Below are 15,639 nucleotides of genomic sequence, written 5' to 3'. Positions count from 1 at the left end.
TGTAAAACATACTGGAGAAAATATGGGTCTTTTTTAATAAAAAGATTTTCTATATTTACCTCTCTCCAGCGATGCTGCCTCCCGCTCATTATACTCCCTGAATATTCAGTGCCCTGTGGAGCTGGAAGCGGGGACAGCGCTGGGGACCGCATCGCTGGGTGAGTATACAGCTGTGTGTGTGTGTGTGCGCGCACACCAGAACATTGCGGGGATAGCATCGGGGACTCATCACAGTTCCCAATGAGCTCTGATGAACCCGTGAAGCTGTAGCGAGGGTCATCAGAATGTCAGAGTTCATTGGGAACTCCGATGATCTCCTGGACGTCCCTATGCTTTGTGAATACTCACCTGTTCCCGCGATGCTGTCCTCGGTGGTGCTGTGCCCGCGATGCTCCGGCTTCCTGAGTGCAGTGAATAATCGATGAATATAATGAGCGGTGGTCAGGAGCGGGAGGCAGCAGAGACAGAGAAAGCAGGTAAATATGGAAAACCTTTTTTATTTCACAGACCCGTGTTTTCTCCGGTACCTGTCACACGTGTGACCATAACCATGTGTGTGACTGGTACCTGATTAAACACGGACGTCTGAAACCAGCCTTAGTGTCTGTGCTTACGATACAGAGGCCCAGAAAAAGCCACACAACTTCTGCCATTCCACCCTCTTAATACATGTAGTAATACCGCAGCAGGTGTCCAGTGTCGGTGTGAACATGTCAGCCATGTGGCTTCCACTAACCTCTGGCCCCTCTTAGGTTACTTTTCTACGCAGTGGGGTGTCGGCTTCCTAAGGGCTCCTGCAGACGTTCGATCTTAGACCGCAGCCCACGGGCCGGCTACGGCCTCATGGAAATGTATGAATCGGTGACAGCCGGTCCCTGCGTTGCGGTCCGAGATTCGACATCTGCAGGAGCCGCTAAGGCCACGTTCACACAATGAGTGACTTCAGTATTTGTAAGACAAAACCAGGAGTGGGTAAATAATGCGAGTGTGGTGCCCGTGTTTCTATTATACTGTTCCACTCTTGGTTTTAGCTACAAATACTGAGGTAAAAACCTCAACGGTATATCAGATGTACTGATTGCTCTTATTGACTGGCGAGGGCTCCTCCATGTAATATCTCTGGTGGTAAATTTTCAGATCTGGCAATGCCACACACTAATCTGTGTCAAGCACCACTCCATATATATATATTATTCCCCTTTTGGAGTGGTACCTTAATGTAAGTCGTCCCCCCCCCGCTTCTCAGGCCCGTGTGCATGATGCGTTCCACGTCATCCACAATAACCAGCATTGCGGTCCTGCGCAGGCGCACCTTGATCTGCCCTGCTCAGGGCAGATCAAAGTATTGTAGTGTGCATGCGCGAGAGGTTTTTAACTTTTCCTGGCGCCTGCACATCACATTGATCTGCCCTAAGCAGGGCAAATCAAAGTGCGCCTGCGCAGGGCCACAAATCCAGTCTTGGCTGGATAGGAGGACGGAGATCGCAGCAGAGAGGAGGCGCCGGACCAGAGAAGTGACACCCATCGGACTGGACCGCTGCCCCCCCCCCCCCAGGTCAGTATTATGAAAGTGGGGGTTCTTTACGTTATACAGCGTGGCCTGGGCTCTTATATACAGTATTCTAGAACTCACTGGTTCATAAGAGCTCACTGGTGGTGGCTACAGCTTAGTCGCCAATCAGTGTGAACATGACCTAGAAGCCTCATAGATTTGAGAGCAAATTACGTATCTTCTGACTTCCAGCCACTTTTAGAAATTGCGGGCTTAAGATGGCGCCGCTGCAGTCTCGTGACACCGAAAAAGCAGGGGGTGAGCACAAAACCTGGCGCAGTGATTCGGGTTTAACCCCTACACGATGTTGTACATCCTCAGAGCAATGGTGAAGCACCGCCCTGTACAGCACGAGTTATCGGATAATCACCGCTTCAAGCCCCCTAATGGGAACTAGTAAATACAATAAATGAGGGAATAAAGATTTCAAATGGTCTTAAAAAAAAATATTCATATTCCCCTATTGAAAGTAAAGCGGTAAAAAATAAATACACATTTGATATCGCCGGGTTTAGAAATATCCGATTCATCAAAATCTAAAATATATATTATTCTGATCAGTAAGCAGTAACGTAAAAAATGTCATAGCCACAATTTAAACATTTTTTTTTTTTTTTTTATTTAATTTTTTTGGGGGGGGCGCCACAACATTACAATAAGAGGCACTCAAAACATCAAGCTAACCAAAAATATCAGTGAAAAATGTCAGCTCAGGTTGCTAAAAAAGCCATCAAAGATCTCAAAAAATAAACTCTTCAGGACTCGGAAAATAGTGACAAAAGCAAAAAAATGTTTACTTGTTTTGTTGGGGGAGGGGGGGTTTGAGCACATGAATGTGATAACACAAGGGGAAAGGTGTCTAGAGACGGTGGTCAGACTTCAGCATTACTGTTTGTAACATGGCGTACAAGAAGCGGAGGTTTGCAGCAGGATTTGTCACCGCCATGTCTAGTCTGAGGACACGGCAATGGGTTAATGACACATTTCTTCTTCTTTGTAGGTATCCTAAATCACATCAGGTGCAAACCCCGAACCCCCCCCCAGTCCAGAGAAACCTGAAAAAGTTACTGGGAACAAGACTTTTCGCAAAGAGATGTCTGCAGGGGATCAAGGTCGTCTTCTGGTATGTTTGGCTTCTGTCTTATACTAGATTCCATATAACGGTACTATACAGTAACTATCATATTCCCTATATACAGACATATACGGTGATGCCTCAGTTTTCGTTGATAATCCGTCTGAATACAATCAATGAAAACCGAAACTGACTAAAGCCGAAGCAGTTATTTCCGTAGGAATCAATGTTTAATTCATTTAATTTGTTGTAGACACTCTAAAATACATACAAAAAACACATTTTATAGGGAATAAAGATAGTGTCTAATACTAAAAACAATAGGAAATGAATATAAAACACTAATGTAAAGAATAAATACGTTTTAGCTTACATATACATGTACCATATTTTTCGAACTATAAGACGCACTTTTTTCCCCCCAAATGTTGGGGGAAAGTGGGGGGGTGCGTCTTATGGTCTGAATATAGGGCTACGGCCAGGAAAGAGGGTGCTGCAGTGGAGCGGGTCATCGGCGGCACGAGCAGGCTATAGCAGCGCCTGCCGTGACCACGTGGGCCCGCTCATTACATATGCACGCCCATTCTCCCGCCTATTATCTCTCAGCGCTGAAGCTGACGGGTGGGCGGGAGGTTGAGCGGGGGGGAGCGCGCATAATTAACAGCCGGCCCGCATGATCACCCCTGGCTGGAGTGATCATGTGCGGCTGTATTCACTGCCCTCCGTGCATCATTATCAGTGTACTCACCCGTCACTGTGTGTGGAGCCGTCCCCCTGCAGCATCGCGATGTCTTCCTTTCTGTGCCGGTCAGCTGATCTGTGTGGTGAGCACAGCGATGACGTCCACACAGATCAGCTGACCGGCACAGAAAGGAAGACATCGCGATGCTGCAGACGACGGTGACTGCTCCACACAGTGGCGCTGCAGCTGAGAAAGATGATCGGTGCTGCAGGGAGTGAGGAAAGGTGAGTATAAACGTTTATTTTTTTTTTTCTGTGCCACAGGATACAGGCCATATACCAGGATGGTGGTATATTATGAGCAGGATGGATGGGGGTATATTATGAGCAGGATGGATGGGGGTATATTATGAGCAGGATGGATGGGGGTATATTATGAGCAGGATCATATACAAGGCAGTAGGATCATTACCAGAATGGGGTACCTTAGCAGAGAATTTGGGGACATTACCCCCATAACAGTGTCAGCAGCAGATCCTCGCCCCATAACAGTGTGTCATGACCACATTTTTTGGTTAAAATTTTATTTTCCTATTTTCCTCCTCTAAAACCAGGGTGCGTCTTATGGTCCGGTGCGTCTTATAGTCCGAAAAATACGGTATATGTGTATTATTTATATATATATATATATATATATATATATATATATATATATATATATATATATATATATATATATATATATATATATATTCAGACAGATTAACTGTATTCTCAATCGATGAAAACGGAGGCAATTATTTCCATAGAAATCAAATTAATTAGTTCTAGACATTCTAAACTACATACCAGAAACACATTTTATAGTGAATAAAGATACTGTTTAATACTAAAAAACAATAAAAAAATTAATATAAAATACTAATGTAAAGAAAAATAAATATTGGTAATGCAGCTGATGTGATTTATTTGGACTTTGCAAAAGCATTTAATACTATACCACATAATAGCCTTATACTAAAGCTCCAGAAGCAAGGACTAGGGGAAACTATATGCAAATTGGTAAGGAATTGGCAAAAAGATAGGAAACAGAGGCGTCCTAAATGGTACATTCTCTAAATGGGCTTTAGTCAGCAGTGGGGGCCGCAGGGATCTGTACTGGGAGCAGTGGGGGACCGCAGGGATCTGTGCTAGGACCGATTCTTTTTATTGACCTTGTGGATGGGATTGATAGTAAAGTGTCAGTCTTTGCTGATGACACCAAACTATGTAGGATATTAAAAACTGACCTTGATAGTACAATATTACAAAATGATCTGGTTAAGATGTCAGAATGGGCAGATACTTGGCAAATGAGATTTAATGTTGATAAATGTAAAGTAATGCACCGAGAACGGAGTAATCCTATAGCTGCGTATACATTAAATGGAAGTAGACTCTGGACTACAGAACAGGAGAGAGAAAGAGGGATTCTGGTTACAAATAAGCTGAGCAGCAGCACTCAATGTCAGGCAGCAGCTGGAAAAGCAAACAAGATTTTTAGGATGTATAAAAAGAATAATCACGTGATCCCAACGTATTGTTACCCCTCTATAAATCACTTGTAAGGCCACATTTGGAATATGGGGTCCAGTTTTGGGCTCCACATTTTAAAAAGAACATTCAGAAGTTAGTCAGTTCAGAGGCGGGCAACTAGACTACTACAAGGAATGGAGGCCGCCCGTATGATGAGGAATGGAGGCCGCCCGTATGATGAGGAATGGAGGCCGCCCGTATGATGAGGAATGGAGGCCGCCCGTATGATGAGGAATGGAGGCCGCCCGTATGATGAGGAATGGAGGCCGCCCGTATGATGAGGAATGGAGGCCGCCCGTATGATGAGGAATGGAGGCCGCCCGTATGATGAGGAATGGAGGCCGCCCGTATGATGAGGAATGGAGGCCGCCCGTATGATGAGGAATGGAGGCCGCCCGTATGATGAGGAATGGAGGCCGCCCGTATGATGAGGAATGGAGGCCGCCCGTATGATGAGAGGTTGAAAAGTTAGATTTGTTTAGCTTAGAAAAAAGACGTCTTGGAGGACATCTCATTTATATGTACAAATATGTGTGGTCAATATAAAGGACTGGCACATGACTTATTTCTTCCAAAGACAATACTAAGGACCAGGGGGCACTCACTGCGAGTGGAAGAAAAGCGATTCCGACAGCTAAATAGGAAAGGGTTCTTTACAGTTAGAGCGGTCAGACTGTGGAACGCGACCACAAGAGGTAGTAATGGCAGACACTAATAACAGCTTTTAAAGGGCTGGATGATTTCCTCAGTACACACAACATTGTTGGTTATAAATGACTTAATGACAAAATATATAATTGGTGGAGGAAGGTGGAACCAGATGGACCTAGGTCTTTTTTCAACCTATGTAACTATTTTCTTACATTTGTTTCATACATTTTGGAAGTGAGGGTGGTGATAGTCACATAATGCCACACAGCGCAGGAGAATGCGTGGATCACCATCTGTTGTCTCACAATTAGCATATTAGTATATCTTTTTATCAAGGAGTTATTCCTCAGAGAAGCCTCTCGCCCTACAAGTATGACCCTTTAGACAAAGACTGTACAAATTAACCACTTTTAAAGATTTGACTGATGGACGTTCATTGGTAGTCACGCGTCTGAACCTTTTGTAGTATTTTTGCCACTTTTTCAAAGTGGGAAAAGGGGTCAGAAAACTTTAATGCCTGACATTTTGGAACGCTCAACCGCTGAATATTTGCCGTCTTTCTCTGTTTAACTGCGTAGGAAAGAGCAGCAAGCCATGTTTTTCTGTGTGCCTGCCTAACTAAGGCCAAAAAACCCCAAACCCTTTTGCCCTCAGGTATACTGTAATGTTACAGTATTTCGGGAAGGGGGAATTATTACACAATGCTCTGCCAGTTCATGCATCCATGTCACATTTCTTGATTATATGCCATACCCACTAGAGTTTGATGGGCCCCAGTGCAAAGTTTGGACACTCTGGGTACGGGATAATGATGCCGACACCCAGGGTATGGGATAATTACACTTGACACTTGGCTCTTTCCCTTAACACCCAGGTTTCCCATGATTTGAAATCCCTTGATCAGCACCCAGCTTTCCTATGTTCTGATATCCATCTTTTCCTCAGCACCCAGCTTTCCCATGCTCTGCTATACATCTCTCCCTCACCACATAGCTTTCCCATATCAGAGCATTGGAAAGCTGGGTGCTGAGGGAAAGAGTCTATGTCCCTCAGCCCAAAAATTTCCCATCCCCTGCTTGAATCTTTGTCCCCACCTCGTATATAGTTCTCCGAATACAATAATGGCCCCCACATAGCCTTCAATAAAGTATAAAGGGTCCCACATAACCCTTCATATATTAGAATGCACCCCCATAGTCCTCCATGTTTTATAAAGCATTTCCCATAGTCTTCCATGTATATAGTAGCCCTCCAATTATTATAATGAAACTCCCATAGTCCTCCATATATTTCACCCCATAGTTCTCCATATATTATGATGCAGCCCCATAGACCTCCGTATTTAATGCAGCCCCCTAGGCCTCTGGCTACTGTGTAATCACTGATTTAAAAAATAGACATAAAACAAACAAGTACTTACCTCTCCTCGTTCCCCCGCTGCTCCGGTCAGAGCGTCCTCCCGTCCTGCACTCTGTGCTCCGCAGTCTCAGCACAGCAGTCTGGACATCACCGCGCTCGGCTGCACTGAGACGTCGAGCGCAGACACTGGGAGAATGATGAAGCATGGAGCGGAGCGCTCTGCTTGATGCTTCATCATTGCTGCGTGCAATTACTTGCAAGGTGGGGGGGGGGGGGGGAAAGGTGCCGCCACCGCTGACACCAGGCCCTCCTGACTAACAGGCCATAAAGCGGCCACGTGGTCTGCCACAGAACAGCGCAGCTCGTCTTTCACAGAGGAGCCGGGTGCTGATCTGCAGGGTGGGTGCCGGGCCCTTAACCCGCCGGGCCCGGTCGCGATGGTGACCTCTGCGGTTGTTATGCCCCTGGCCTTACCTTCCTGTATACGACCAGTGCCGGTTTATAATTTTGCAAAAATATTTGCATATGTATATAAGAAACACGTAATGCCAAGGAAAGGCGCTAAAACCTAATTGAGCCATTTTAATAGCCTCATGGATAATGATAGGTTCCCTTCTTAAGCGGTTAAAGAATAGATACCTATTTGGGAGATTTTATACTTCAGGAATAGCTTTTACTTGCTGCTAAAACAAAAAAAATCTTTATTCCTATTTTTTTTTTTTTTCTTTTTCCATCTAATGGTGAGTAGGTAGCCTGCCAATAGAAAGTTGAAGTGGCACAGTTGCTTTCAGCGGTACTGTTTGTTGTGCACACATTAAGACTCTGTGCGCACACTGCGTTTTTTGCCACGGTTTTTGTTCATAACACTAAGTTTTGGGTTTTTTTTTTGTTTTTTTTTATTTTTCCTATAGGTTTTGCTGCAGAATTTATGCAGCTTTTCTGCAGCAAAAAAGTAACAGGTCACTTATTTTCCGCAGATACCTGCAGTTTTTGCCATAGATAATGATGCAAAACCGCGATAAAATTGCGGGTGCGGAATTTTGCCAGAAGGTGTGGATTTTTCTTAAGAAAAAGTAATTTCCCAGTGCGCACAGGGCCAAACAGATGTTTTGAGGACAAATCTTAGGTATTACTGACTCTGACATCATGCAACTGTGGAACAGACATATTTAAAGGGAATCTGTGTGCAGGTTTTTGCTATGTAAACTGACAGCTGCATGATGTAGGGACAGAGACCTTGGTACAGCGATGTATCACTTAGTTTACAATCTGTCACAGTTCAGATGTGAAGGGAGTTGTCCACTACTTGAACTCCTTCTGAATCCCAGTTTGCTCACCGTTGGTGCTTTTCCAGCAATGTCAGCTCTGGCTCTCCCAGGGATCAAATAGCATAAAGCATCCAATCTGCACTGGCTTCACTTCTCTTCTACTTTCCTTAATCTAATTAGGGCTGAGGAAAAACTTGCTGATGAGCTGGAGCATTGTCTTACATGGGGCTGCGATGCGGGATTTTCTTTGCGATTGTGTGAGTCATACGCCAGTGTGACTCAACCCATATAGTATAAATAAAAAAAAATTGGCGTAGGCCCCCCCCCCCCCCCATACTATACCAGCACAGATAAAGCCCATGGCAGCATATCTTGGCTGTGTAGCAAAATAAGAGGAACTGCATGCTTTTTATTTATTTATTTAAAAAAACCTGTGTTCGGTCTCTCCCAATTTTGATACCCAGCCAAGATAAGGCCCAATACCCGGGGGCTGGTATTCTCAGACTGGGGAGGGCCATGGTTATTGGCCACCCCCAGCCTAAATATATCAGCCTGCAGCTGCCCAGGTTTGTCGCGTCTATTAGATGTGACAAGTTTGGCGCTTTATCTGGCTCTTCCCGTTGCTCTGGTGCGGTGACAATCAGGGTAATAAGGGGTTAATATCAGCCCACATCTGCTACTAAGCCCTAGATTAGTGATGGTAGGTGTCTGGGACCCCCCCCCCACACCCATTACTAATCTGTAAGTGAAAGTAAATAAACACAAACCCTAAAAAAACTTTTTTTTATTTGAAATAAAATACAAGACACACTTTCACCACTTTATTAACCCCTAAACACCCCTGCAGGTCCAATGTAATTCACATGAGGTCCCACAGCGATTCCGGCTCTGCTACATCTCATTATCTCATTCACAGCGAGCGGCCATAGAGCATGACTGCCCACTCTGAGCTCCAGGGAGAGAATGAATGAGCTGCGAGGACTGGGTGCAGGCGGACACTATCACATTGGTTGCAGTCAGACGCTCCCCCAGCCTATCAGAGGCCAGACCAGCCGGTGGGTGGTGAAACCAATGCATATGGATGAGGATGAGCAACTTTAAAACCATGTGAATCCGGACTTTAACATTCCGGGTCCGCTCATCACTACTCCTTCTAATCTGGCTCTCTTCTACTACATATTGGTGATCTCAGATTCCATAGCATGCACTAATTTTCTTGAAAGGGAACCTGTCATCAGAAATTTGGCTTTCAACCTAAATGTTTCCCCCTCTGCAGCTCCTGGGCTGCATTCTAACAAGGTTCCTGTACTTCTTGTGCCCCCTTTTAAACCAAAATAAATACTTTTTATAAAGTTGTACCTTTTGGTATGAAAATCTTGTAAATTCTCCATGGGGGTGGGCTCTCTGGTGTCCGTTGCTGTCCCTTACGCCGTCCCTCCACGCTCCAAATCATCCCTCAGGACGCCGCCCACTGTGCCCGAGGTCCCGTGCACGCCAGGACACCTGGTGACGTGGTCGCAGGCACGAGAGTATGGGCGGCGCTGTGATTGCATCGCAAGTGCCCGCCCATACTCTCGTGGCCGTGCTCTCCCCTCTGTACGTCTTTCAGATCCTCTCCGCTTCTCCAGTGCTGTGCTGCTCCGCTCCTCACCTCTATTTCCTGCTGCAGGGTACGATGGGAAGGAGGTGACGTCTGGTCATTTGGCTGGCGCAGAACGCTGGAGGAAGAGGGGAAAGTGCGCTCACGAGGTTATGGGCGGCACTTGCTGATGACACTCACAGCACCGCCCATAACCTCGTGCCTGCGCAAAACGTCACCAGCGGTCACACGTGCACGCAGTGCACAGTCCCGCTACAGTCGCACAGCGCATGCGCGGGACCTCGGGCGCCCAGGGGCGACTTCCAGAGATATGAAATTCAGCGTTCGGGGGCATCGTAAATCGGCAGGAGGACAGTAACGGACACCAGGCAGCCCGCCCCCATGGATAATTTACGAAATTTACATACGAAAAGGTACAACTTTTATAAAATGTTTATTTTGTTATAAAAAGGGCCAGAAAAACTAGAGGAACCTTGCTAGAATGCAGCCCACGAGCTGCAGAAGGGGAAACTTTTAGGTTTATAGCTAAATTTCTGATGACAGGTTCCCTTTAAGTCCGAAATTAGTGCAAGCCCAGATGAATGTCTAACTGCTTGCAATGTTTTCATGGAGAAATTGAAATTACTGATGGACGTGTTGGCGCTTGTGTTTTTAAAGGGTGAGGGACTTTGGACATGTCTTTAATATTTGTAAGTAAGCAATACCTCTGAACTGTTACAGAACCCTTTTCTCTGTAGCTGATTAGTTGAAGTATCTCCTAATATTTTGTGATAATTCCTTATATTGCGGTGGTTGTTACAGCCCTCGTCTCGGAAGAGACCATTTGCTTTAACTGTGGTATTGTAAGATGCAATCTTGAAAGTCAGAGGGTCATGCCACCTGACTCTGGATTTAAAAAAAAAAAACAAAAACTAAAAACTTCACTTGCAGACCCATGTTCTGTAGTGTTGCACCCTTCATTAGTAGTAAAAGGTATTTATTTTTTTTGTTTTAGCGGTCAGTGATGGCGTCTGCTTCCCTAAGGAAGGTGCTGGAGTGCTCCGTCTGTCTGACCCTGTATACGGATCCTGTAACCCTGAGCTGTGGAGACTGCTTCTGCCGCGACTGTATTGATCGTGTGCTGAGTACAGAGGACCAGTCTGGAGTTTATTCCTGTCCTGAATGTCAAGAACGGTTTCAGGAGCGGCCGACGCTGATGAAGAACATGACTCTGTATAATATAGTGGAGAATTTCCGGTCTACTCATCCACAGCAGGAGGAGATCTCCGGGATCCACTGCACTTACTGTATTGACTCTCCTGTACCTGCTGTTAGATCCTGTCTGCTGTGTGAGGCTTCTCTGTGTGCGAATCACCTGAGGGTTCACAGTAAGGCAGCAGAACACGTCCTAACTGATCCCAGCACTTCTCTGGAGAACCGGAAATGTTCTGTCCACCATAAGATCCTAGAATACTTCTGCACTGAGGACTCTACTTGTATCTGTGTGTCCTGCCATCTGATTGGAGAACATAAGGGACACACGTTATGTTCTCTAGATAAGGCCGCTGATGAAAGAAAGAAGAAATTAAAAAATGTTCTACACCAACTGATCCCAAGAAGTAATAAAACGGAGGGAAGAGTCCAGACTCTGGAGGAGAACAGGGAAATGGCTCAAGAAAAAGCAGTTTCGAGAGTCACTGCCTTGTTTATACATATCGGGAGAAAGGTGGAAGACCTGGAGAAGAGGGTCCTAAGCGAGATCTCCAGACTAGAAGACCATGAGATGCAGTCACTGTGTGGTATGATCCAGAAGATCGAAATAAACCAGGATGAGCTGTCCATGAAGATGAGGCACATTGAGGAGCTGTGTAACATGACGGATCCATTGACCGTCTTACAGGACCCAAACACGGCGTACTTGTTTGATCTTGAGCAGAGAGGTGATGAGGCCAGAAAGAGATTTGGTCATAGAGATCGGGGTGCGGAGCTGATCTCTAGTGTATCACACACGTTATCTGATATAATTAGAGGTGTAAATGTGACCTTCTTTGTGCAGGATCCTACAGACATATTGTTTGATGTAAACACGGCCGATAATAATCTCCATATATCAGACGACCTGAAAACCGCGACCTGCACAAATTTAAAGCAGAACCGTCCAGAAACTGCATCGAGATTCCGAAATTCTAATCAGGTGATGAGTAGTGGGAGGTTTAGGTCCGGACGACATTACTGGGATGTGGACGTGAAGGCGTCCATGGAGTGGAGTGTGGGCATGTGTTATCCCAGTATAGACAGGAGGGGAGTGGAGTCAGAGATTGGCGAGAATGACCAGTCCTGGTGTTTATATGGAGGGCGGCTGTGGAATACCCATTATTCAGTGATACATAAGCGTGAAGCGACTCTGTTACCTCACCAGATCTCTAGTGATGGAGTCAGGATACATCTGGATTATGAGGCCGGGCAGTTGTCCTTTTATGAGCTCTGTGACCCCATCAGACACTTACACACCTTCTATACCTCCTTCACCAAGCCCCTTCATGCTGCGATAGGTGTATTAAGTGGTTATGTGAAGTTATTAGGGGGGTGCAGACGTGTGAAATGATCACCTAGAAGCTGACATCACGGGCAGGTAGAATGGGAACATTCCGCAAATAGGATGTAGTCACGGGATGGGGTAAAGGCTAGTACCAGTCTGTGTAGAGGTTTGCAGTATCCATGCTAGATCTGGTATTGGCTAATATTCACATTACACTGCCACAGGGAGCAGCACTACAGTCAGATCTGCAGTTTAATCCAATTATTATTTTTTTTTTGTTTAACACTTTGGTTTGTATGAAATAAAAAACATTTGTTAAAAAAAAATCCTTTGTGCACTTTTTTTTTTTTTTTTGCACTAGTTTTTATAAATTTCTCGAACGCTAACTTAAAGGGGTTGTTCACTACTTTTTCATTGATGGCCTATCCTTAGAATAGGTTATCAATATCTGATCAGCCGGAGTCCAGCACCCGGCACCTCCGCCGATCAGCTGTGCTGTCTCAGCTGGAAATGTTCAGGTCCAAAGCTGCTCTTTCAACTGATAGTGGCCACAGCTGGGTACTGCACATCCGCCTCCCATTCAAATCAATAGGAAGCGCATGTGCAGTGCTCAGCTGCTATTGGAAGACTGGGCAGCTTCGTCACTGAGCATTTCTGGTTGCCTGCTGCTGGCACAGAATAGTGGGGTGTCTGATAATGGCCGATCAAAAATTGCTACCTATCCCAAGGAGAAGTCAATCAATGTAAAATTAGTAGGCAATCTCACTAACTTTGAGCTAGTTGGAAGGGCATGAAAATACCAACTGTACACAAGAGATAACCTGACCCCCCCCCCCCCCCCCACCTATTGTGGATGTAAGGTGGCCCTGCGTTGTCTGTCAAATAATTGCTCCTCACTGTGCTGTCTCCACAAAAAATGAATTATACCAAACACACCTTCAATTTTGTCTGCCCTTTATGTGCCCCCTTTTCCCACTGTGGCCCTCACATTGCTTCTTCTCCATACTGAGCCCCTTGCTGCCAGGTCTCCTTGTCCCATACTGTCAGTTCTTCATACTGAGCCGACCTGACCTCCTCCCACATACTAGCCCCCCCCCCCCCCCCCATTGCCTTCAAAATGACATAAAATCTCCTTGTACATTTAGTTTAGAAGGAACTTGGCTGAGACTGTGTTCCAAACATCTTTGAAAGCTAACTACAGATCTTCTGTGGACATATGTTTGTACAAGTGGGTGTGTGGTTCCTCTCCTCTATGTAATCCCAGACAGATTTGATAAGACCAGCACTTTGTGTGGCCACATCACCTCCCCCATCTCCTTGTTCATTAAGCTGAAAATTGGCTGTATCTTCCAACTTCCCTTCTCCCGTTCTGAGCTGAAAGTCTACTCCAATGAAAGGCCTGAAACACTATTGACTTGTGCGCCATTTGAGTGCATTATTTCTGTGTTGATCACCAGATACATTGGGAGTACCAAGAAGGATATGGATGTGTCCCAAAACATCTGATCAACCTCATTAGGAACATTTACATCGACCAAGAAGCAACAGTCTGAATGAATCACAGCGAAACTGCATGGTTCGACGTAAAATGCGTCGGACAAGGCTGCAGTCTTTAGGGACTGGATTTGTTGAAGAAGCAACACATTTTGGACAAATAGTCTTAAATACGCAGACGATTTAACAGTGATAACAACCATACGTGGAATTAAGCACTTAATACGGAGTGTCAAGGTGGAAAGCTCGAAAGTGGGATTGTTGCTCAATACACAAACTATTGCGAGGTGTAATGCTGGTGTTCTTATCCCTATATTCGCCTGCATTCCAGTGCTTGCCTATGTCCCTGTATTTTCCTCTCCATCAAAGGCTCTGGTGTATATCCAGTTGGTGCTTAGCCAAGCTCCTCCCAAGTCGGGGTAAGCCTGGCTCCTACTGTGGTTCAGTGGGTCTACACTCACATACTCGGTCAGGACATATTTGAGAACGATGGTGATGAGGTGGAAGTTGTAAAGGACTTCAACCTACTCTGATCAATGATTGCTGAAGATGCAGTTACAACACCGAAAGTCAATAGCAGAATAGCTATGGGCAAATCAACAATGAAATCACTGGACAATATCTTCAAATTAAGGAACGTTTCACTGGTGATATAGAAACTGCTCATGCATAGTTTGGTCTGTTGTGTGGTAGCAAACATGTTAAACCTGCACGATAAACAAGACAGAAGAATTGATGCCTTCGAAAAGTGGTGCTGGAGACGGATGTTCTCAATACCATGGATAGCAAGAAGAACAAACACATCAATTTTGGAACAAATCAAGTCAGACATGTTACTTAAAGCAAGGATCACCAAGCTACACAATCGTGTACAAGATTTCTCCCGTGCCTCACCCATACTCTGGAATGCTCTACCTCAGCACATCAGTCTCTCACCTACCGTGGAAAGCTTCAAGAGGAACCTCAAGACCCACCTCTTCCACCAAGCCTACAACCTACAATAGCCCTCAATCCAGTAGACCACTGCGCAACCAGCTCTGTCCTCACCTATTGTACCATCACCCATTCCCTGTAGACTGTGGGCCCTCGCGGGCAGGGTCCTCTCTCCTCTTATACCAGTCTGTTATGTACTGTTAATGATTGTTGTACGTATACCCTCTTTCACTTGTAAAGCGCCATGGAATAAATGGCACTACAATAATAAATAATAATAATAAGAAGAAGAAGCTACAACTTGCCTATTTTAGACACATCATACGAAGAGAGCAAGCAATCCCGGGACAAGGTGGTTATGGTCGGAAGAATAGTTGAAACAAGGCAAAGAGGAAGACCAGCAACCTTATGACTTGATACTATCAAGATAACCGGAGAAGATACTGGTGGACCTATCTAGATTTGCATTTGATCGGGAAAAAAAATTCTCTCCTATAAAATAGTCTTCCATCAAGTTGCCACGGATCGAGATTTAGCTGAAGACCATTAAATAATACATTTCTCTATTGGGTAGGGAACCTTTTTTTTCTATTTCTTTCCAGGGGCAGTTTGGATATGTATGCCATCATTCAGAAAAGTTGAGTGGAAGGAAAGAAGTGTGGTAGAAAAAGGGTGCACAAGCAACTAGGATAACTGCAGCCATTAGAGGATTAAGGAGTGGACTGCTGCTGGGGTCAGTGCTTCAAGAGCCACCACACACAGACCTATCCAGGCAGGGGCATATTTAGAAATCATGGGGCCCCATAGCAGAATTTCTAATTGGGTTGTTGCGCGCCCCATCCCCCCCCACCAAAAAAAAAAAATAAAATTTGGTTGGGTCACAGAAGAGCATATTTCACAACTTTATACGCTTACAAAATAATCAGGGCCACA

General features: G+C 45.2%; 1 protein-coding gene across 1 annotated transcript in view; it reads left to right on the top strand.

The window, feature by feature from the left end:
* OVCH1 (ovochymase 1) overlaps positions 1–15,371 on the top strand; it is a 273,997-nt gene extending 258,626 nt beyond the window's left edge. Inside the window, exons 34-35 of the mRNA XM_075343161.1 lie at positions 14,467–14,642; positions 15,309–15,371. Coding sequence (XP_075199276.1) covers positions 14,467–14,642; positions 15,309–15,371 — 239 coding nt within the window. The remainder of the gene's footprint in view (positions 1–14,466; positions 14,643–15,308) is intronic.
* The last annotated feature ends 268 nt before the right edge of the window (positions 15,372–15,639 follow it).

The sequence above is a fragment of the Anomaloglossus baeobatrachus genome, chromosome 4 (assembly GCF_048569485.1).
Source record: "Anomaloglossus baeobatrachus isolate aAnoBae1 chromosome 4, aAnoBae1.hap1, whole genome shotgun sequence".
In the NCBI taxonomy this organism is placed as follows: Eukaryota; Metazoa; Chordata; class Amphibia; order Anura; family Aromobatidae; genus Anomaloglossus; species Anomaloglossus baeobatrachus.
This window is presented reverse-complemented; position numbering and strand designations above follow the sequence as displayed.